This window comes from Apodemus sylvaticus, chromosome 16 (assembly GCF_947179515.1).
Source record: "Apodemus sylvaticus chromosome 16, mApoSyl1.1, whole genome shotgun sequence".
NCBI lineage: Eukaryota > Metazoa > Chordata > Mammalia > Rodentia > Muridae > Apodemus > Apodemus sylvaticus.
Window position 1 is genome coordinate 87,718,397 of NC_067487.1, and position 24,718 is coordinate 87,743,114.

A 24,718-nucleotide genomic window follows, 5' to 3' on the forward strand; every position below is an offset into this window, starting at 1 on the left:
GAGAGTGTTATTGTCTAGTTATTGTTTCAAACTTCATTAATTTTAGGACAGTCTTATATAACATATTTTGTTCATATTAATCAAAGAACATTTTTTTTATTTACCCTACATTCTTTCTCCACAAACCTCAGTATTCTGATTTTATTTTTTTAATTATAAATCATGAGAAAAGAAAACTGATGCCACAGAAGCATTCCTTTTGGATTTATTAGTTTAGGAAGTAAAAGTTTTAAATTACTGCAACTTGAAAGTTACATATATAGTAATACTTGATGTAGAAAATATTCTATGACATTCAGTGTGCTGTAGGAAAATACAAAATAATAATGGGACTGAAATTGATAAGAAATGCTGATTAACAGAGGAGTATTTACAGCCATATCTGTTAATGACCCATATAAAAAATCTATAGGATATTATACATATTATGTACAAATGAACCACACACTCAGACACACATGCTCTCTCTCACAAACATTATATAATATTTATATATTGCCTCTGGTTCCCTCCTCCTTGTGTAGTGTGCCATGTACTGCTGGATTTAGGAAAATTCATCAGAAAGAAACAGCAGACTGCTGCTTTGATTGTGTTCAGTGCCCAGAAAATGAGGTTTCCAATTAAACGGGTACATGCTTGCATGTAGAAAGAAATGCTGAATTTGAATCCTTCTCTTTCCAAACTAGAACTATGCTATGGCCTACATGGAAACTGAAGTTCTAAAATCTCCATGTTTCAGAACTTAATCAGTTAAGTAATGTCAACTTCTTTTTGACCTTGCAAATAACTTGCAGTATCTTCTAAAAAGAAAACATTTTTCTTTCGCAATATGCAGCCTACTGATTTTATACTATACAGAAAATATTTAGGAGGACATAGATGTGTACCAGTTTTTAAGGACAAACTATGAGGCATAGAGCATCAAGAATGAAAATATTCCTTTTGGCAAATAGTACTTGCATGAGGAATTATATGTTCTGGTTTCTATAGGAGATATAGAAAAATAGCACACCTGAAAAGCAAGAAAAATACATAAAGCATTTCTTCAACTGAGATTAATAACTATATATTGACACTACCCTTTTCTGTGAATAGTGAATTTATGGTTTGAACACTGAAAAAAATCTTGGATCATGCATATTATTATTTATCATATTTCTGTTCTTTTTGTTTAATATATATTTTTCCATTCCATTTTCTGTCATAGTGTTTTATTTCATCACAAGACACAGGTTAATAGAGAACAATCTTAATTCAGTGATCTCTGCAGTAAGAAGGAATGGATGAGATGCTCAATGCCTACATATTTATTGATATATTCTCTGAATAATAGAAATACATAATTATTTACTAAATAATTATAATATATTACAAGGCTTCATTTTTTTTTTTGCCAGCAGATATGGAACAATGTGTGAGATGTCCAGATGATAAGTGTGCCAACCTGGAGCAAACCCACTGCCTACAAAGAGCTGTGTCATTTCTGGCTTATGAAGATTCATTGGGGATTGCTCTAGGCTCCACTGCTCTGTCCTTCTCGGCCATCACAATTCTAGTACTAGTCACTTTTGTGAAGTACAAGGATACTCCTATTGTGAAGGCAAATAACCACATTCTCAGCTACATCCTGCTCATCTCTCTAGTCTTCTGTTTTCTCTGTACATTGCTCTTCATTGGACATCCCAACCAGGCCACCTGCATCCTGCAGCAGACCACATTTGGAGTATTTTTCACAGTGGCCATTTCCACAGTGTTGGCCAAAACAATAACTGTGGTCATGGCTTTCAAACTCACTACTCCAGGGAGAAGAATGAGAGGGATGCTGACATCAGGGGCACCTAACTTGGTCATTGCCATTTGTACCCTGATTCAACTTGTTCTCTGTGGCATCTGGTTGGTAACATCTCCTCCCTTTATTGACAGAGACATACAATCTGAACATGGGAAGACTGTCATTATTTGCAACAAAGGCTCTGTCATTGCCTTCCATGTTGTCCTGGGATACTTGGGTTTCTTGGCTCTGGGGAGCTTCACTGTGGCTTTCCTGGCTAGGAACCTTCCTGACAGGTTCAATGAAGCCAAGTTCCTAACTTTCAGCATGCTGGTGTTCTGCAGTGTCTGGGTCACCTTCCTCCCTGTCTACCTATCTTCAATTTTATCAGAAATGTTTTACATGTAAACTCTCAATTTTATCAGAAAATGTTTCTACTCTATTTTTCAATCAATTTAGGAGTTTTTATGTCTACTATTTATCTGTATTATTTTTCAATTAAAACCTTCAATAATTCAAGTTCCACTTCATTTTGTTTTTACAAATATTTTCAGTTAATGTTTCTACTACCTTTTCCAATTAGTTTAGAAATATTTTATATGTCTAACATTTTATCTGTATTACAGATTATATTTTATCTATATCTTCCATTTTAATTCATTTCCTGCATATTCAATTGTATTAGAAATATTTTCCACCAAAATCCTTAATTTTGTCAAAATGTTTTCTAGGTTCTTGGACCATGTTCTAGGTGTATTTTCTATATTTACTATTTTACTATTATTATTTTCCAACTAATTCTTCAATTTTAACACACACACACACACACACATATATTTCTTCAATATTACTACGAATATTATTTAAGAAAAACTAATTTATCAGAAAATGTTTCTATTTAATTTTTCAATTATTTAGACATGTTTTTATGTACACAATTTTATCTGAATAATTTCCCATGAAAATCTTTAATTCAATACTACTTTCTATATATTTCTTCAATTTGGCCAGAAATATTTTCCATGAAAAACATCCGTTTTATCAGAATATGTTTGTAGGCCCTTGATTTAGTAAAGATAATTTATCTTTTTACCATTATTATTTTCCAACAGATTCTTCAATCTTAACACTTTATTTTTCAATTTATTCTGAAAATTGAATTTGCCTACACATTTAGTTTTCTTTGTCAACTTTTTATGTGTATTTATTTTCAATGCCAAATTTCAATTTGAAATAAATTTTCTGTATATTTTCTTCAATTTTATAAGAAATATTTTCCACGAAAGCCATCAATTTGATAAGAAATTTTTACATGGTTTGTCAGTCAGTTTTGATTATCTATGAGTACAATTTCATGTGTATTGTTGTACATCAAATTCTTCAATTTTAACACACATATTTATATATTACTTCAAATTCAGTGAAAATGTCAAATTGGCATCCCTGTCCATCACCCAGCGACCACTGGCCCCGCCCCTGATGTCACGCCGACCCCACCCCTCACCTGTCTAGCTCAGCCCAGGGCAGGAGCCTTGTTAGAGTCTCTGTCACCTGGAGACCGCTGGCACCGCCCCCTGACTTCGCCCTGAGCCTGGGCAATGCCCAGCATCCATCAGTCACAGCACCAGGAGGGCACCATTTGGGGTCCCAGTCTGTCACCCAGGGACTTCTGTCCCTGCCCCTGACGTCACTCCGATCCCCGGCCCCGCCCCTCGTACATTCATCTCAGCCCTGGGAAGGCGCCATGTTGGAGTCCCTGTCCTTCACCAGGCTCCCGCTGGCTCCAGCCCCTGATGTCATCCGGCAGTTCCCCTCGTCCACTCTCCTGGAATGCTGTCATTTCCTGTCTTTCATTTTTATGAATGAAACTGGGCCTCAAGTTTGAACGTGCTTGTGGGTCGGCAGTGGGACAGAGGCAGAGGGAGGTGTGCGCGCGCTTTTAGCGAGTGCTGTAATTGCGGAGCTTCCCGGGGGCGGAATGGCGGGATGGGACTGCATTCGCCTGCGCATTTAGATGAAAAATGTGCTCTATGCTGCGTGTGTCTGTGAGCTCTGGAGTAACTCCGTGCTATCCTCACGTCATCGCCACAGAAGCGGTCTGTTCCTTTGAAGAGGCCGGGCAAGGCGCGGGCTTCCCGCTCTGGAAAGTTTGCAGCGGGACGGAGTGCAAACCCTCTCTGTGCTCCTCTGGGCAGGGACAGTGACCTCCTGGCAGGAAACTCCTGTGGGAATGGAAGCCGAGCCTGGCCACCATGGACTGCTGGACTGTGCGCCCAGCCCTTGCTTCTGCCTGTGAGCTGCTGAGACAGGTAGGGAATTCACAGGCCAATAAACTGAGTCCGGTTCCTTAATGCAACAGGCTAGGCTGTGAAACCACAAAGACCTGGTAGAGTTTACAGAGGTCTGCGCTGGCGCTTTCCCAACGAATGTAAATGATCAAGTTGGAGCTGTTTGGGGTCAAGGGCTGTGGGATGGACAGGTCGCAGGCTAACCAGGCCACCCTTGGTTGGGCAAGTGCAGCTGGTGTGCTGACTGTTGCAGAGTAACCATAGGAGGTCCAGAAGTTTACCCCAGGCCAGCTTGCAGAAACAGGGCCTTCTCCCTTCCTTCCACCACCCCTGCCCCCAGCGGCGAGAGACTGGACCTTGAGCCCTACTTGCTCTCCCGGTGGATCATTAATAGCAGTATTCAAAGCAGGCTTCATACAACTCTCTTTCCCCAGATGATAGGTAACAACCCTGGGAGGAAACCAGGAAACAGATGACAAACACTGCAGAGCACCATTGTTAGTCTGCACATATTCCACCTTGGCAAGGTGGGGAAAATCCACAGTTGTGTTAGCACAGGCTCTCTAGATAAACACACCTCATCTCATAGAAAAAGTGAATGTCTCTATGTGTGTATAAGGGATTGAATAGAATGTCGCATAGGCATTTGTCCTCATCTAGTAATGGCAGCCAGAAGAAATTGAGACCATAGCATTTCAGAGGTAAACAGACACTGGGTAAATTATAGCTAGAGGTTATTTGTGTGATATTTTGGCCAAAAAACTTTTCTCCTTGTCTTACACCTGAAATATAGAGTGGAGTAAATTTTTAAAATAATGGGCTGATTCTAAATTTTCAATCTCTCTCTCTCTCTCTCTCTCTCTCTCTATATATATATATATATATATATATATATATATATATATACACACACACACACATACATATCTATCTATATATTTGGTCATTTTCCACATTTATCATTTATTTATTTAAAGTCTACTTTCTCCCATCTCTCCATTCCCACTTACACAGTCTTTCATCCCTAAATCATTTTATCTCTCCAAGGAGCATGGGAACCACTGAAGTATCCACCAATCGTGGTATTTCAAGTCTCTGCCTCAAGGAAGCTCTGAAATCAAGACATGGTGAGCACAGGATATCTGCCCTAAATGGAGAGGAACATGCAGCTGAGCAGTGGGCGCCTGGGTGGTGGGTCCTCTCTGGGAATGGATGGGAAGCATCAGCCAGATGTGTCCACCTGTCAAGTTTCTAGTTGTGCTTCTTACTGGCTAAATCAGTTGGTGACCTCTGAATAACTTCACCATCATGACTGATTCTGAATCTGCCCAAAACATCTGGACCAGTTGCTTTCTTGTAGAAGCATGCTTTTTTTTTTTTTTTTTTTTTTGACTATGCAGCATCTGTGTACAGACCCTTTTGTCTTTTATAATATAAATTAAGAAGTCAGGAATATGGCTGGAAAGATGGCTCAGAGGTTAAGAGCTCTGGCTGTTCTTACACAGGTCAGGAGGTCAATTCTTAGCAACCACATGGTGGCTCATAACCATATGTAATTGGATGTGGTGCCCTCTTCTGGCCGGCAGGAATACATGCAGGAAGAACATTGTACAAGTAATGAATTAAATACTTAAAAATTGAAGATGGATATGATTCTAATACTTCTGATTTAATGCATTACAATTTTATGTTTTGTTTAGATTGTTATTTTTTCTGATTAGTTATTCTGTATTTTTTTTAACTTATATGTTATGTGTTTTGATTATTACATGGCAAAGGGACGTTTCCCAATCTGTTTGGTATTTTTGATGCTTCTGGTAAATTAACAGGCACCTTCTTTCCTTTACAAGAGGTTTCATTTATTATTTCATTTGAAATATTTTCTAGACCTTTATGCTGATTGATCTTCTCCTCCTCCTCCTCCTCCTCCTTCCTCTTCTTCTCCTCCTCCTCTTCCTCCTCCTACTTCTCCTCCTTCTGTAACATATCCTGAGAAACTAAAGCGCACAAGAGATCTGATGCAAAAGAGGTTGTTTGTGGAAAGGAAAAGGGTGCGAACCTGAGGATGGCAACTTATTTTCCTGGCTGCTATTCATTATCTTCCAATTCTGCTGTCTAGGTATCTGCAATTGTGGTGATTATTGGTCTAGTTAATGGTTTCTCAGTTTGTCTTGTTTATGTGGGAGTATTATTCTTGTGTTACAGTTTTCTGTCTAGATTTTCAGAGAGTGTTGTCTCAGTGTTGCCACTTTTATTGACATGTTTGGTGGGTATGTTCAAGACGGAATGCTTGCTAAAGTTGAAAGCTAGGAGAGGAGGTGGGGATTAAGAGATAATCTTAGCAATGCACAAGGAGACATAGTCAGGAGAGAGATGAAGCTGCCAACATATCAACATTTCAGAGCTACAGTCATCTGAAGGATCCTCAGTTGTGGGTGTGCCCTCATCAGAATGGCTGGTTGCTATGACTGTGTGAGATAGTGTGGATGATTGATGTGGGAAGGACGTCCACTGAAGGTAACATTATTCATAAGCAAGTGGGACTGGGCTGTATGAGAGAGCTACCTGAACATTTGACACTGACTGCACAGGAGAGCAGGCCAGGAGACAATGTTTTTCCATCCTTTTACCTTCAATTTGTAACTTCAGTTTCTACTCTAAGCTCCCAATGTGATGAATTGTGATCTGACAGAATCATTCACAACAACTGTTTATTACCTGAGCAAGTTAGAACAACAAATACAACCACAAAAGTATTATCAACAAGTTATTTTGCTGTTGGACAGAATCTATGTTCTCTTTTGAAGGAATGTGGAAATTATCAGAAATTGAGATAGCAGAAGTTGCAGAAATCTGTTTATGGATCTTAATTGGTTGGTCTCATAGGACTTGCAAGATTGCAGTGTTGACAGTATGCAGCCAGAGAAAACTGAGATCATAGCATTTCAGCTGAAAATAGACATGGTAAATTTTAGTGAGATGTCATTTGTGTGATAGTTTAACCAAAAACCTTTTCTCCTTGGCTTACACCCCAAATATTGAGTGGGGTAAAATTTACAAATAATGGGCTGACTTATATAGTTTCATTCTATTTATATGTATTTGTTCATTTCCCCACTTATTTATCATTTATTTATTTAATTTAAATTCTAATTTCTACAATCTCTCCATTCAACCTTTAACAGTCATTCATCCCTAAATCATCCATGGAGGGGAGCATTCACCAAGCATAGAATTTCAAGTCTCTGCATGGTTAGGCACATCCTCTCCTACTGAGTTCAGAGAAGGTAGCCAAGTTAAGGGAACAGTTTGGACAGACAGACAGCAGCATAAGGGGCATCTCCCTCTCCAGGTTTTGGGGGACCCATATGAAGACTGAGTAGCACATGTATTACATATATGGCTGGGGTATCAGTCCATCCTGTGTATTCTCTTTGAGTGGTGGCTCAGCCTTCTAATGTCCAGGTTAGATGATCCTGAGGGTCTTTGTATGGGCTTCCTGTTCATTCAGTGGTCTGTTACCCTCTTCCCAAAGACACCCTGAGCCCTGTCCAATGTTAGGCTGTGGGTCTCTGTATCTGTTATAGTCTGGGTCTGGGTTTAGACCCTCAGAGGACAATGTTGCTAAGCTTCTGTCTGCAAGTATAATACAGTATCCTCAGTAAAGTCAGGGTTTGTTGCTTGCCCATGAAATGGGTCTCAAGTTGGGCAGGGTATCGTTAGGGCATTCCCCCAGCCTCTGCTTTATCATTTTGCCTAAATTTCTTGTTGACAGGACAGATTTTGTGTGGAAATGATTTGGGTCCAGGTGGTGTCCTTAACTCTCCATGGGGACAGGGGGTCCTGCCTAGCTGTAGGATGTGGCCCTCTTCAGGGTCCATATCTCATTTCCATGCATTTCACCTAAGATTACCCACATAGACTCCTTGCTGTGCTTGAGTTTGTCATCTCTGGCACATCTTAAATATACCCCATCCTTTGACCACCACCTGCTGCAGATTTCAATTTATTTTCTTGGCCCTCTGGTGCTCTCTTGTCTCTTACCTCACTTGTTCCTGTTCTCTCCCCCTTCCCCTTTCTTATCTGCTCTCTTATCCTGTTCTCTCTCTTCCCTCTGCCTCTTATGACTGCTTTATTCTGCCTTCTGAGATTGAACCATGTTCATTTGGGTCTTCCTTCTTGTTTAGCTTCTTTTGGTCTATGGAGAGCAGAGTGGATATCCTGTTCTTTATATTTACTATTCACTTGTTTGTACATGCATGCTTTTCCATTTGTGTCTGGGTTATCTCAGACTGGATGATAGTTTCTAGTTGTATCAAATTGCCTGTAAAATTGTGATGTTCTTGTTTTTAATAGCTGAATTGTATTCAAATTTGAAAATGAAACACGTTTTCTGTATCCAAGTTTCAGTTGAGGGACATCTGGACAATTTCAAGTTTCTAGATGTCATAAATAAAACAGAAATGAACTTAATGGAGCAAATGCTCTGATAAGTTGTATGCCTGAGCAGGAAGCCTAAGTGAAATTCTTCCTCCTGCTAAGTTATAAATTATTGGAAGAAGTGGGCAAATTATTTCCTAGGTCCAGGAAGGTGAATCAGTGCCATCCTTACTTCAGAAGATGAACACATCTCTTGGTACATGGTGTGCAGTTACTGATCTAGTAAACACCTTTTGCCACTATATATCTCCATTAACATTACCAGAAGCAATTTGCTTTATTTTGCATTGACAGTGGTATTCCTTTATATTTTTGCCTTGAGAATATATTATGTTTATAGCCCTGTGTCATAACAAAGGTAGAAGTGATCATGATCATCTGTGTCTTCCAATAAATATGATATTAGTGATCTAAAGTGTACATTATAGAAAAATTACCTAGAGAGCAAAAGTTGTCAATTAATTTGGGCTCATTGGTAACCCATATGGGCATCAGAAGACTGAAAATAAATCCAACCAAGACTACTAATCCAAAGTTTAGTAGTCTTCTAATTCTGTACAATGCTTAGGAATCTCAGCATGTAGGGTGTTTAGATACACTAATCACAAGGGGAAAGATAAGTCATTGCACTTGGCCACTCCCACCACAAAGAAAGAAGCACAACAGTTAGTGTGCATATCAGGACTCTGGAGACACCACACTCCTCACTTGGATTTTTCACCCCAGCCAGAATATCAGGTAGTCCAGAAAGCTGCAAGCTTTCTGTAGGGAGTTAAAAACAGGAGAAGTCTCTGAAACAGAAACAGGCTGCTGTGCAGGCAGCTCTACCATTTCCTGGTCAGATAGGAATGTTCTTTGGAGCCTTTGTCAGGCCCTTATTGTGAACCATAGGGTTTGAATATTGGACCAATGCTCTACCATCATTGCCTCAATCCCACTATTTTCCCTTTTAAAGATAGGTCTTGGAAATTGAACATGTTGAGTCAGGAAAAGGTTAGTGATCCCAAAAGAAGGCACACATGGGAGCTTATCAGATGCAACTCAGAACAGGATCTTTGTTCTATTAGTTATAGCTCGGGCCATCTCCCCCAATGCACCACCACCATGATATTTTTGATGGTGGGGGAGCCCCTGATGTCTATAGTGGCAAGGCTTTATGGTAAGAATCAAGCAGGGAGTAGTACGTGTGCAAGCATCTAATTGGAAAGCTACTGTGGCCTTTATCATGATTGGCTGGTGCTGGGAGTTATATCATAAATTTACACTTCTGCTCCCATCTCCATTGATGATCAGTTCACAAGGGTTGGGCTTGTAACCTGGGGATGCAAGTTTGTTAGGGGGAATACTCTTAGACACTGGTCTTGCTGAGGGTGTAACCTGGAAACTCTGGTCTTGTTGGGGATTAGCCTGAAGACAGGATTTAGGGTCAGGCTTTGTTGGGGGCAACTTGGAAACTAGTATCAGCTGTGCTAGGTATCAGCCTGTGAGATTACCTTAGTTCAGCGTCATGTGTGGTTCTCTAAAATGGGGTCTGATTTGAAAAGCTATGGCATCTCAGTGAGGAATGGAAAAGCAGATGTTTTAGCATCTGTAGGCCAAGACCTGACTCACATGAAATCAGGTGACAGTAGATTCCTGTTATCCATGATTTTATGGTACCATTCTGGAGACGCATAACTTCTTTTGTCCCACACATTGACTCTGATTCACTGTCAGTTTTAGGAATCAGATTCTTTCCAGGGATCTTGACTAGAAGAGATCATTGGAAAAAAAACACACTTTAAAAGTAAAGATATTTTTAAATTAAGATGTTTTTGTCTATATAATAATTACAATATGTATATGTCATAATTTAAGGAACAGATAAGTTTTTCTTGTATGAGTAAGGACTATATCCATTATAAATAACATCTCCTGGTTTAGGAGTTGTAAAACCTTTTAAATTAATTTAGAATCTTAAGGGATACAGACTGTGTTATGTACTAGAATTTGGATAGGTATCAATGAGATACCATTTGGACCAGAAGTGTATGTTTGAATATATCATGCCCTTAAAAGGAGACATTAAAATTTAAAAATATATCCTTATGTTACATATTCCAAAGGAAGATTCAAACCCATATTATTATTTGATATTTATTTCACCTGTTTGGATTTATTGAAGAAATATATTTTCATCACTACATTCTGATGGTTTCCCAGATCACTTGGAAGGAAAGCTGGGGATGAGAAAAGGGTGACAGGAGAAACATGGAACCAAGAAAAGATTTCCTGCTCAAGGCTCAAAGTTTAATGAAGGTCTCCAAATGCACATGGGAGGGGCAAGACCCCTCCCCCAAAAGATGGAAACAGGCCTGCAGAACTGGTTCTGCTTGCTCAGCAGGAGGCTGCCATCTGGTGGAGGCCAGTGTCCTTGGAGAACAATGGGCTTCACATTGGTCTGAGCACTCCATCCTAGGTGGGAAGCAGTGGCTAACTGAATTTTGAAATTTCTGCTCAAAAAGGCTGGGGAAAAGGCACACTTTCATATATTGTTTTTTCTTTTTTTCTTTTTTGGTTTTTTTCAAGACAGGGTTTCTCTGTATAGCCCTGGCTGTCCTGGAACTCACTTTGTACACCCAGCTGGCCTTGAACTCAGAAATCTGCCTGCCTCTGCCTCCCAGAGTGCTGGGATTACAGGTGTGCACCACCACCACCCAGTTCATATAAATTTTTAACTTTAATGTCCTCAGAAACAAAATAAAATAGGGCCATGTTAGCAAGTTTAATTTATGATTAATATAATCCATTTGCTATTATGTACAAGATATTAAATACAAACCATGATCTCATGAGAATAGTCTTCATATAAGTAATAAAATGGAATATTTTAGTAAGCCATGCATTTGTGTTTATTGATTGTTGGAATTAAATTGCCATAATTTTTACTGTCAAATGAAAATTTCACATAAAGTTCTTTTGTAAGCATATTGTTAGAATGAGCAGAAAGTAAATCAGAGATGTCTAGAGCAGAAGAGTCCTGAAGGGCATTGTATCTCAGAGGAAAATTAGCTGCAGAAATAATGGATGATGAGAACCAGCACAGTGTAGCACAAATATTCTTTCCTAGTAGGAGTCTTTCTGGCCCTTGGCTGCTTATCCCTTAATTATCTGTTGTGTTTTGTGAATATCAAAGTCTTCACTTCCTTTGTTACTATGCTAGTTTTGGAAATACATATATGGATTAACTTTTAGGATTTTTTGAGGAGCCATTAACTAAGGTAAAAGCTATTAGAATAAGAATAAATCAAACATTAAGATGTAAAATGAATAACAAATAAGTCTGATATTTTGTGTAATAGGGACACTGTTGATTCAGTGAGGCCATCAAGATTAATGATGGCCACCATTTTATCTTGTACCATCTGGTTATATTTATTAAAACTGAGGTGAAGACACATGGCCCATGCAATATTTGTGACATCATTATCAAAGATGGGCACCAAGTCTCATGACTTTGTACATCTTATGAGGATCCCCAGGTAAACCTTAGAACAACCAAAGCAGTAGCCGTTTTCTGTTGTATGTGAACTGGGCCCCATAATAATGTAAAGATATTTCCCATCTGGGAATTCTTAGTTCGTGGATAACTCACTTTCCACTTTCATTGGGGCAGGAAAGAAGATGTTGATATTATGAAAAGGAGGACTAGGAAGGAAGATGAGAGAAAAGATAGAAGCTGAGTTCACACAGAACAACAAACAAATCCTTTGACCTGATCCTGAGACTGATCCTAACCCTGACATTTCTTCTTTGTGTAATAGGGATTCTGTTGACTCAGTGGGACCATCCCTAATAATGATGGCCACCTTAACCCTAACCCTGAGCCCAACCCTGGGACTTACCCTAAATCTCTTATCTTAAATTAACCCCTTAATTTCCTAAGCATCCTAATCCTAAAAGCCCTTATCCTGATTCTAACCATAACCCTCTAATCCCCTAACCCTAACTCTAACCCTGCTTACTGTGGGGGATGTTTCTTAATTACACCTTTTGGAGTGAGAAACCCCTTCTTAATCATGATGTTTTGAGATGTTCTGATTAACATTTGACCTAGGCTATAGATGCTTTTTGTAACCTACCTATAGAAATGTCATGAAAAGGTAGTTTTTTGTTTGTTTGTTTTTTGTACTTGTACTACTTTATTTTCCAAAACAAAGATGATTTGTTTGTTTTTTAACACTGGCATTAGGAAGTGTTATTTCTTTAATATACTGGTATATACTGAATATCAGCTGTAATATCCCGCAACATGAAATTAACCAGTTCTTGATTTTTCTAACTCCTCTTGGCTGACAGCCTTTATTGGGGTATTCTATTAACTACCCTATATATATACATAGAAAGATTCATATTCTTTATGATTTGAGATAGGCTTATCTAGAAAATCTGTGCTAATCCGTCTGTGATTTTCCTCTACTTTGCCATTGTGCTGAATAGTAATTGTGCCCCACAGTGATTCCCTTGTGTTTCTGGCTTTTGTCCTGGGGTTGTTTGATACTTATCAGTTGAAGGGAGCTTTAGTTTTCCTGAGTCCAGCATTTAGCCATAAACAAAACTCTTGGTTTGTTTGTGCTAGTTTTTTTGTTTGTTTGGTTTTGATTTTTTTTTTGTTGTTGTTGTTGTTGTTTTTGAGACAGGGTTTCTCTGTGTAGCCCTGGCTGTCCTGGAACTCACTATGTAGATGAGGCTGGCCTCGAACTCATAGATTCACCTGCCTGCCACGCAACTTCTGGGATTACAGGCGCACATCACCACTGTCTGTCTAAAACTATTGTTTCTAAAAATCAATCTTTAATGTTTATAGCCTGGATCATGCTTTTGGTCATCAATTGCTGGGTCAGATTGACATGTCCAATGCACATGCAGTAATGGTCTATGCAAGTTGTTCACCATGATTATCGAAAGAAGAAAAGTGCTTTGAGAAAAGTTCAGGCACAGGTCCTGGTAAGCACATGATCATTGATCACAGAGGGGAGGAGCAGGCAGCTGACCAGCCTGAGCTTGTATGTTGTGCTCTCCCCAGGGCTGGATGAGGTGCGATTTTCTTGGAATCTTATTATTATTATTATTTACTTTTTCTTTCTTTTTTTTAAAATTTTTTTTATTCGATATGCTTTTTATTTACATTTCAAATGATATCCCATTTTCTGGCTCCCCACTCCCCAAAAGTCCCATAAGCCCCTTTCCCTCCCCCTGTTCCCCAATCCACCCCTTGCCCCTTCCCTGTTCTGGTATTCCCCTATACTGCTGCACAGAACAAGGAGCCACTCCTCCATTCTTCTTGGACATGATTTAATATGTGGATTATGTCTTGGGTATTCCAAGTTTCTAGGCTAATATCCACTTATCAGTGAGTGCATACCATGACTGATTTTTTTTTTGAGACTGGATTGCCTCACTTAGCATGATGTTCTCCATCTCCATCCATTTGTCTAAGAATTTCATGAATTCATTGTTTCTAATGGCTGAATAGTACTCCATTGTGTAAATATACCACATTTTTTTGTATCCATTCCTCCGTTGAGGGACACCTGGGTTCTTTCCAGCTTCTGGTTATTACAAATAAGGCTGCAATGAACATAGTGGAGCATATGTCCTTATTGCATGCCAGGAAATCCTCTGGGTATATGCCCAGGAGTGGTATAGTAGGGTCCTCCAGAAGTGTCATGCCTAGATTTCTGAGGAACCGGCAGACTGATTTCCAGAGTGGTTGTACCATCTTGCAATCCCACCAGCAGTAGAGGAGTGTTCCTCTTTCTCCACATCCTCGCCAACACCTGCTGTCTCCTGAGTTTTTAACCTTAGTCATTCTGACTGGTGTAAGGTAAAATCTCAGGGTTGTTTTGATTTGCATTTCCCTAATGATTAATGATGTTGAGCATTTCTTAAGGTGCTTGTCAGCCATCCAAAGATCTTCATGTGAAAATTCTTTGTTTAGCTCTGTACCACACTTTTTAATAGGGTCATTTGGTTCTCTAGGGTCTACCTTCTTGACTTCTTTGTATATATTGGATATTAGCCCTCTGTCAGATTTAGAGTTTGTGAAGATCCTTTCCCAATCTGTTGGTTGACTTTTGACAATGTCCTTTGCCTTACAGAAACTTTGTAATTTTATGAGGTCCCATTTGTCAATTCTTGATCTTAGAGCATAAACTATTGGTGTTCTTTTCAGGAACATTTCCCCTGTGCCCATGTCCTCAAGGGTCTTCCCCAGTTTATTTTCTATTAGTTTCAGTGTGTCTGGTTTTATGTGGAGGTCCTTGATCTACTTGGAGTTGAGCTTAGTACAAGGAGATAAGAATGGATCAATTCGCATTCTTCTGCATGCTGATCTCCAATTGAACGAACACCATTTGTTGAAAAGGCTATCTTTTTTCCACTGGATGCTTTCAGCTCCTTTGTTGAAGATCAAGTGACCATAGGTGTGTGGGTTCATTTCTGGGTCTTCAATCCTATTCCATTGATCTGCTTGCCTGACATTGTACCAATACCATGCAGTTTTTAACACTATTGTTCTGTAGTAATGTTTGAGGTTTGGGATACTGATTCCCCCAGAAGGTCTTTTACTGTTGAGAATAGTTTTAGATATCCTGGGTTTTTTTGTTATTCCAGATGAATTTGAGAATTGCTCTTTCTAACTCTATGAAGAACTGAGTTGGAATTTTGATGGGGATTGTGTTAAATCTGTAGATTGCTTTTGGCAAGATGGCCATTACATCTATATTGATCCTGCCAATCCATGAGCATGGAAGATTTTTCAATTTTCTGCAGTCTTCGATTTCCTTCTTCAGAGATCTGAAGTTCTTGTAGTATAGGTCCTTCACTTGTTTGGTTAGAGTCACCCCAAGATACTTTATGCTGTTTGTAGCTATTGTGAAGGGTGTCATTTCCCTAATTTCTTTCTCATTCTGCTTATCCTTTGAGTATAGAAAGGCTACTGATTTGTTTGAATTGATTTTGTAACCAGCCACTTTGCTGAAGTTCTTTATCAGCTGTAGGAGTTCTCTGGTAGAGGTTTTTGGGTCACTTGAATATACTATCATATCATCTGCAAATAGTGATAGTTTGACTTTTTCCTTTCCAATTTGTATCCCCTTGACCTCCTTATGTTGTCTAATTGTTCTAGCTAGAACTTCAAGTACTACTATTGAAAAGATATGGAGAGAGAGGACAGCTTTGTCTAGACCCTGATTTTGGTGGGATTGCTTCAAGTTTCTCTCCATTTAGTTTGATGTTGGCTACTGGTTCGCTGTATATTGCTTTTACTATGTTTACATATGGGCCTTGAATTCCTGCTCTTTCCAAGACTTTTAGCATGAAAGGATGCTGAATTTTGTCAAATGCTTTTTCAGCATCTAATGAAATGGTCTTTATGTTTTTTCTTTGAGTTTGTGTATGTAGTGTATAACATTGATGGATTTCCATATATTGAACCATCCCTGAATTCCTGGGGTGAAGCTTACTTGATCATGATGGATGATCGTTTTGATGTGTTCTTAAATTTGGTGGGCAAGAATTTTATTGAGTATTTTTGCATCAATACTCATAAGGGATATTGGCCTGAAATTCTCTTTCTTTGTTGGATCTTTGTGTAGTTTTGGTATCAGCGTAATTGTGGCTTCATAGAATGAGTTGGGTAGTGTTCCTTCTGTTTCTATTTGGTGGAATCATTCGAAGAGTATTAGTGTTAAGTTTTCTTTGAAGGTCTGATAGAATTCTGCACTAAAATCATCTGGTCCTGTTCTTTTTTTGGTTGTAAGGTTTTCTATGACCCCTTCTATTTATTTTTGGGTTATGGGTCTGTTTAGATGATGTGTTTGATCCTGATTTAATTTTGGTATTTTGTATCTATCTGAGAAATTGTCCATTTCCTCCAGATTCACCAGTTGTGTTGAGTACAGGCTTTTGTAGTAGGATCTGATAATTTTTTGAATTTCCTCAGTTTCTGTTATTATATCTCACTTTTCATTTCTAATTTACTTAATTGGATACTGTCTCTATGCCCTTTGATTAGTCTGGCTAAGGGTTTATCTCTCTTGTTGATTTTTTCAAAGAATCATCTCCTGGTTTTGTTGATTCTTTGCATGGTTCTCTTAATTTCTACTTGATTGATTTCAGCCTTGAGTTTGATGATTTTCTGCCTTCTTCTCCTGGGTGAATTAGCTTCTTTTTGTTCCAGGGCTTTCAGTTGTGCCATTAAGCTTCTAGTGTATGCTCTCTCCAATTTCTTTTTGGAGGCACTCAAAGCTATGAGCTTTCCTCTTAGTACTGCTTTCATGGTGTCCCATAAATTTGGGTATGTTGTGCCTTGATTTTTGATAAATTCTAAAAAGTCTTTGATTTCTTTCTTTATTTCTTCCTTGACCAAGGTATCATTGAGTAGAGTATTGTTCAGATTCCATGTGTATGTGGGCTTTCTCTTATTTTTGTTGTTATTAAAGACCACTTGTACTCCATAATGATCTGGTAGGAGGCATGGGATTATTTTGATTTTCTTATATTTGTTGAGTTCTGTCTTGTGACCAACTACATGATTGATTTTGGACAAAGTACCTTGAGGTGCTGAGAAAAAGGTATCTTCTTTTGCTTTGGGATGAAAAGTTCTCTCTCTATATATATATCTGTTAAATCCAATTGGTCCAAAGCTTCAATTAGTTTCACTGTGTCCCTGTTTAGTTTCTGTTTTCCTGATCCATCCATTGAGGAGAGTGTGGTGTTGAAGTCACCCACAATTATTGTGTTAGGTGCAATGTGTGCTTTGAGCTTTATTAAAGTTTCTTTTATGAATGAGGGTGCTGTTGCATTTGGAGCATAGATATTCAGGATTGAGAGTTCTTCTTGGTGGATTTTTCTTTTGACCAGCAAGAAGTGATCTTCCATGTCTCTTTTGATGACATTAGGTTGAAAGTCTATTTTATCTGATATTAGAATGGCAACTCCGGCTTGTTTCCTGAGACCATTTGCTTGTCTTCCAGCCTTTTACTCTAAGGTACTTTTTGTATTTGACACTGAACTGTGTTTCCTGTATGCAGCAAAATGTAGGGTCCTGTTTACTTATCCATTTTCTTAGTCTACATCTTTTTATTGGGGAATTGAGTCCATTGGTGTTAACAGATATTAAGGAGTAGTGATTATTGCTTCCTATCATTTTTGATGTTAATTTTATACTTGTGTGGTTATCGTCTTCTAGGATTGATGAAAGAAGGTTATTATCCTGCTTTTTCCAGGGTATAGTTTTCCTCCTTGTATTGGTGTTTTCCCCCTATTAACCATTGTAGGGCTGGGTTTGTGGAAAGATATTTTGTAAATTTGGTTTTGTCATGGAATATCTTGTGTTCTTCATCTACAGTGATTGAGAGTTTTGCTGGGTATAGGAGTCTTGGCTGGCATTTGTGTTCTCTTAGAGTCTGCATGAGCTCTGCCCAGGATATTTGCTGGCCCTTTAAGCTATAAATCTTTACTTTCGTCAATGCCTATAATCCTTAGGTTTGGCTTTCTCATTGTGTCCTGGATTTCCTGGATGTTTTGGGTTCCAAGCTTTTTGCATTTTGCATTTTCATTGACTGTTGAGTCCAAGGTTTCTATGGTATCCATCTGTCATGTTCCTAGTTGTGCTTCTTACTTGCTAAATAAGTTGGTGACCTCTGAATAACTTCACCATCATGACTGATTCTGAATCTGCCCAAAACATCTTGACCAGTTGCTTTCTTGGAAAAGCATGGGTGGTTTCTGTGACTATGCAGCACATGTGTGCAAACCTTTGTGTCTTTTATAATGTACATTAAGAAGACAGGGTTAGAGGCCTGTAGAGATGGCTCAGAGGTTAAGAGATCTGGCTTTCTTACACAGGTCAGGAGTTCAGTTCTTATCAATTACTTGGTGGCACACAACTATATGTAATGGTGCCCTCTTCTGGCCAGCAGGAATACATGCAGGGAGAACATTGTATAAGTAATGAATTAAATCCTTAAAATAATGAAGATGGATATGAATCTACTAGTTCTGATTTGATGCATTACAAGTTTATGTTTTCTTTAGATTGTTATTTTTTCTGATGTAGTTTTTTTTATATTTCTTTAACTTATATGTTTAGTGTTTTGATTATTATGTGGCAAAGGGAATTTTTCCCAATCTGTTTGGTATTTTTGATGCTTCTTGTACATTAACAGACACCTTCTTTTGTTTAGGAAAGGTTTCATTTATGATCATCAGAAATATTTTCTAGACTTTTATACTGATTGATCTTCTCCTCCTCCTTCCTCTGCTTCTTCCCCTCCTCCTCCTCCTTCTTCTTCCTCTCTTCCTCCTCTTCCTCCTCCTCCTCCTCCTCCTCCTCCTCCTCCTCCTCCTCCTCCTCCTCCTCCTCCTCCTCCTCCTCCTCCTCCTCCTCCTCCTTCTCTAGCATGTCCTGAGAAACTAAATCACCCAAGAGATCTGATGCAAAAGAGGTTGTTTGTGGGAAAGGAGAGGAGTGAGAACCTGAGGATGGTGACTTATTTTGCTGGCTGGTATTCATTATCTTCCAATACTGGTGTCTAGGTATCTGAATTTGTGGTGATTATTGGTCTAGGTACTGGTTTCTCAGTTTGTCTGGTTTGTATGGGAGTTTATTCCTTTGTTACAGTTTTCTGTCTAGATTTTCAGAGAGTGTTGGCTGAGTGTTGCCTCTTTTTCTGACATGTTTCTTATGTTCAAGAGGGAATGCTTGCTAATGTTGAAAGCTGGGCAATGGGGTGGGCAGGAAGAGATAATCTTAACAATGCACAAGGAGACAAAATCAGGCGAGAGGTGAAGCTGCCAATATATCAAACTTTCAGAGCTACAGTCATCTGAAGGAGCCTCAGTTGAGAGTGTGCTCTCATCAGAATGGATGGTTGCTATTTCTGTGTGAGATAGTGTGGATGATCGATGTGGAAAGGGTCTTCTACTGAGGGTGACAATATTCACAAACAAGTGGGCCTGGGCTGGATGAGAGAGTTACCTGAGCATGGGACACTGACCAAAGCAGGGGAGCAAGCCAGGAGACAATGTTTGCCAAAGCTTTTACCTTCAGTTTGTAGCTTCAGTTTCTACTCTAAGCTCCCAAAGTGATGGACTGTGATCTGATAGGACCACTCACAACAACGGTTTATTATCTGAGATTCTTTTTCTCAGGGGATTCCATCACAGCTGCAGAGAAGCATGTTAGAACAACAACAACAACAACAACAACAAAAGTGGTATGAACAAGTGATTTTGCTGATGGACAGAATCTAAGTTCTCTTTTGAAGGAATGTAGAAATTATCAGAATTTGACATGGCAAAAGTCATAGAAAGGTCTTCATGGAGTCCAATAATAGGTCTTGGAAGACTGGAGTGTTGACAGTATTTAGTTAGAGGAAATTGAGATAGCATTTGAATGGAAAATAGACTTTGCAAGTTTTGTCGAGAGGTCATTTGTGTGATATTTTGACCCAAATTCTTTTCTCTTTGGCGTACACACTGAAATATCGAGTAGTGGTAAAATTTAAAAATAATGTGCGAATTTCTATATTTTCATCCTATTCATATGTATTTGTTCATTTCCACACTCCTTTATCATTTATTTTTATTTATTTATTTTAAATTTCAGCCATTACCATTTCTCCATTCCACCTTACATAGTCTTTTATCCTTAATTACTTTTATCTCTCCAAGGAGCACGGGGACCACTAGAGTACCCACCAATCATGGCATTTCATGATTTCATGTCTCTGCATGGTTAGGCATATTTCTCTTACTGAGGTCACACAAGGCTTCCAAGTTAGGGGAACAGTTCTGGACAGACAAGCATTAGCATAAGGGACATCTCCTGCTCCATTTGTTTGGGGAACCACGTGAAAACCGAGTAGCCTCTGTACTCAGTCCATGCTGTGCATGCTCTTTCATTGGTGACTCAATCTCTAAGAGTCTTCTAGTGTCCAGGTTAGTTGACACTTAGGGTCTTAAAGTGGAATTCCTGTCCTCCTGATGCCCTCAATCATTTCGCCAAGTCTTCCAAAAAACCCCTGGGCTCTGTCCAAAGTTAGGCTGTGGGTCTCTTCTTCTGTTTCAGTTACATGATGGGTGGAGGCTCTCAGAGGACAATTATGCTAAGCTACTCTCTGGAAGTATAACAAAGTATATCCTCTGTAATCTCAGGGATTGGCACTTGCCTGTTGGGTGGGTCTCAAGTTGGGAAGGGTATAATTTGGTCATTCCCTCATTTTCTGCTCCATCTTTTTGCCTGCATTTCTTGTAGACAGTACAAATTTTCAGTGGAAAGTATTTTGGTTTGGTTGGTGTAATTAATTCTCCACTGGGGGTCCTTCCTGGCTGAAGGATGTGGCCCCTTCAGTGTCCAATGCTCAATGCTATGCATCTCAACTATGGTCACCCCCATAGACTCCCTGTTGCCCTCCCTTTCATCATCTGTGGCACATCGTAGAGATGCCTGCACCCTTAGACCGCTGACAGCTACAGATTTCAATTCATTCTCCTGACACTATGACTCTTCCTTTTCTCTCACCATACCTGCTCCTTACCTCTCTTCCCCTTCCTTAACTACTGACCCTTCCAGTTTTCTCTCTTTCATCTGCCTCCTATGACTGTTTTATTTCCACTTCTGAGTGAGATTCAACCATGCTCATTTTAGCCATTCTTCTTTTTTTTTCTATATATATTTATTATATGCAAGTGCACTGCACCTGTTTCCAGACACACCAGAAGAGGGCATCAGATCTCATTACTGGTGGTTGTGCACCACCATGCGGTTGCTGGGATATGAACTCAGGACCTTCACAAGAGCAAGTCAGTGCTCTTACCATTTGAGTCATCTATTCAGCCCCTTAGGCTTCCTTCTTGTTTAGCTTCTTCAGGACCAAGAAATACCATGCAGATATCTTGTACTTTATGGCTATTATTCATTTGTAAGTGAGTACATACATGCATGTCCTTTTGGGTCTGGGATGCTTCACTCAGGATGATATATCTAGTTGTATCCATTTGCCTGCAAGATGCAAAATGTTCTTGCTTTTACTAGTTGAATATTATTCCATTTTGTAAATTAACCACATATTCTGTATCCAAATTTTGGTTGAGGGACATGTTGATTTTTTTCAGTTTCTAGTTGTTATAAGTAAAACAGATATGAACTTAGTGGGTAGATGCCCTAAGAACATATTCTAAGTATAACACTTCCTCCGGCTAAATCTTAAATTCATGGAAGGAGTGGCAATGTGTTTCTTAGTCCCAAGAATGAACTTTAAATAAAACCTGCTACAAATATGGACCAAGTGTGGCATAGTCCATCAACTTAGAAGCCAAACTTAAGAGGATCTTTCATATGGTGTGGCTTCTGAAAACTGATAGATGATAAATTAGAGATCCTGAATTCTTCCTGTACCATTTCAGTTTGGCCCAATTCCAGCCATCTTTTGGCAGAGTCAGAGCCATAGGGAAGACTCCATGAGAGATCATTGCAGTGAAATTATGAGGATGATGCTTGAGTTGCATTTTGCAAGCACATCTTGTTGAGATAACTAAGGCATTGGTAGTTCTGTCATGGAGAGATATATACAGGGAGAGGAAGTGCCAGAACTGTTACAAGATTTGACTTCTAAGATTTTGCCTTGTATGTCAGAAGATACTCTAGACATTTGAACAGTGTAGGAGTTCCTGCAGACTGTTAGGATCACTGAAGAAAGACTGAATGCATTTTCATCCCAGGATGAACATTTGCTTGAACATAATGTCAAGGGTCAAGATGTAGTTGATTGAAACAAAAAGCTTCACTGGGTGGTGGTGGTGTATGCCTGAAATCCCAGCACCCTGGGAGGCAGAGGCAGGCAGATTTCTGAGTTCAGGGCCAGCCTTGTCTACAGAGTGAATTCCAGGACAGAAAGGGCTATACAGAGAGAAATCCTATCTCAAAAAAACCAAATCAAAAAAAAAAAAAAAAAAAAAAAAAAAAAAAAAAAAGAAAGAAAAAAAAAGAAAGAAAGAAAGAAAAAAAGAAAGAAAGAAACAAACAAACAAACAAAAAGCTTTTAGATAGGATGATGTCTTTGGTGAATTGTTTGTCCTGTCTGGCTTTCTTTATGGAGCTTGTGGAAGATCATGTAGGAGGATCCTTTCCAGATACCTTCCAGGATAGTGTTCATAGGATGAAAAATTTTATTTTTTCTCTTTCTTTTTGTTTTTCCAGTAATTTATATATTCATTGTCACCCTTATCACTATCCCCTTTATATGTCCCTTGCTATGGCATAGCCCCTCCCCCAGTCTCCTCTGTTTTTCTTTGAGAGGTTGTGGAGACCCCAGGTATCCCTAAAATTGGTGCATCTAGTCTCTTGTGAGTTAAGTACATCCTATTTCACTGAGGTCAGACATGGCAGCCCAGTTAAGGAAACAGATTCAAAAGATAGCCCCCTGTGGCTATAGGGAAAGCCCCTGCTACAGTTGTTAGACGACCCTCTGAGCCTCTGAGCTGCACATCTGCTATATATGTGCAAGGGGCCTTAGTCCATCCTGTGTATGCTATTTGGTTGTTTGCTTAGTCTCTGAGTGTCCCCAAGGGTTCTTGTTACTTGAGTCTCTTGGTCTTCCTGTAGAGTTCCTATCCTCCTCAGGGATTTCAATCTTTCCATCAACTCTTCCATAAGCATCCCCAAGGTCCATGCAAGGTTTGACTCTGGATCTTTGCAGCTTTTTCAGTCAGCTGGTAGGTGGAACCTCTCAATGGATAATTACTCATGGCTTCAGTGTCAAAGCATAACCGAGTATCATTAACAATGTCATGGATTGGTTCTTGTCCATATAATGGCCCTCAAGTGGGGCAAATTTTCATTGGCCATGCCCTCAGTTTCTGCTCCAGATTTACCCCAGCATTTCTTTTAGGGGGGAAACATTGTGTTCTTGGTGTCTTCTGTGTTGTGGTTGAAACTGACCCTTCAGCTTTCTTCTCATGCTCCCATACATTCACTATAACCTCTTTCCTTAAATCATATAAAATACAATAGATACATTTGGTAGTCAATAATAATTTATTTTGCAAGTCCGGTGGTTTTATATCTTTAAATTTATTTTATGTTTTGGTTTTCTTTTCCAAAACAAATTTCTCTGTAAAGCTTTTTCTGTCCTTAAAGTAGGTGAAGAAACCACAAAAACACATGTCTTCTATTTGTAACATGAACATTTTTTGGTGTGGTTTTTCATCCACATCTTTAGTATTAAAATTTGACCAAATTAACATTTGGTTAAACTAAATTAACATTTGGTTTAAACTGTTACACTTCATGTTTCTGCCAGATGAATACAGATGTGCAGTGAATGTATAATTCTTTATAGGAAATTTAGTAAAGAACTGTGAGTTCTCTATCATTTTTGTTTCCTTGGTTGATTTTTGTAAGGATTGAAGGTCTTAAAATAAAACTTTTAGTCTCCTAGAACACATTACAAAGGCCATGCCAGTGTCAAGCTAAATGGCATACAACTGCCTGTGCCTCTGTGATTAAAGACATGAACAAATACTCCCAACTTTCCCATCATGTTTGTAGTTAGTAATTGTTCCTATAATTTTTGCAAATGTGTGGTCACTATTGTGGATCTGTTTCCCCTGCATCTCCCTCTCTCAATTGTCATGTCTCTGGCAAGGCTGTATCCTATTCAGTGTTCAAGAGTGACACAGGTGAATCTTATAATTCCAGCTCCTTCTAAAATGACACAATGATTGTAAATTCTAAGGCAGAATATAACGGGAGCAAGTGCCAAAATTATATGAAATTTTTTTTGTGGAAGCATATATTTCCTTTACATTGATGTTATATCATACTTTGTGTTGTACAAATGTATGGGATATTTAGGATGCAGTGACATTTGACGATGTGCATGTGAAATTCACTGGGGAAGAGTGGAATTTGCTGGATCCTTCCCAGAAGAGTCTCTACGAAAATGTGATGTTGGAAACCTACTTGAACTTCAAAGCTATAGGTAAGACTGTTATTTTATTTTCTGAAGGAAACAAATGTTTCTTGGTTATTGACAATCTTCTATTATTTTAATTGTATGAAAATTAATCTAAATAATTCAGTTTCTCTGAATTTTCACTGTAAATTTCACGGTGCAGTTAAAATTCACAATACCTTTAATTTTGCCTATTTTCCAATAGTATATCGTTCATT

The 24,718-nt window shown here is 38.9% G+C and overlaps 1 protein-coding gene across 8 annotated transcripts in view; it reads left to right on the plus strand.

The window, feature by feature from the left end:
- LOC127666838 (zinc finger protein 431-like) overlaps positions 1 to 24,718 on the plus strand; it is a 115,909-nt gene that overhangs the window by 85,737 nt on the left and 5,454 nt on the right. Inside the window, exons 1-3 of one of the 8 annotated variants that reach the window (XM_052159825.1) lie at positions 3,504 to 4,080; positions 5,107 to 5,186; positions 24,401 to 24,527. In XM_052159825.1, the coding sequence (XP_052015785.1) occupies positions 5,184 to 5,186; positions 24,401 to 24,527 (130 nt within the window). In that variant the 5' untranslated portion in view covers positions 3,504 to 4,080; positions 5,107 to 5,183. Of the gene's footprint in view, positions 1 to 3,503; positions 4,081 to 5,106; positions 5,187 to 24,400; positions 24,528 to 24,718 lie in introns of those variants that run through there. The other 7 variants (XM_052159820.1, XM_052159822.1, XM_052159824.1 and 4 more) reach the window with 7 other exon arrangements.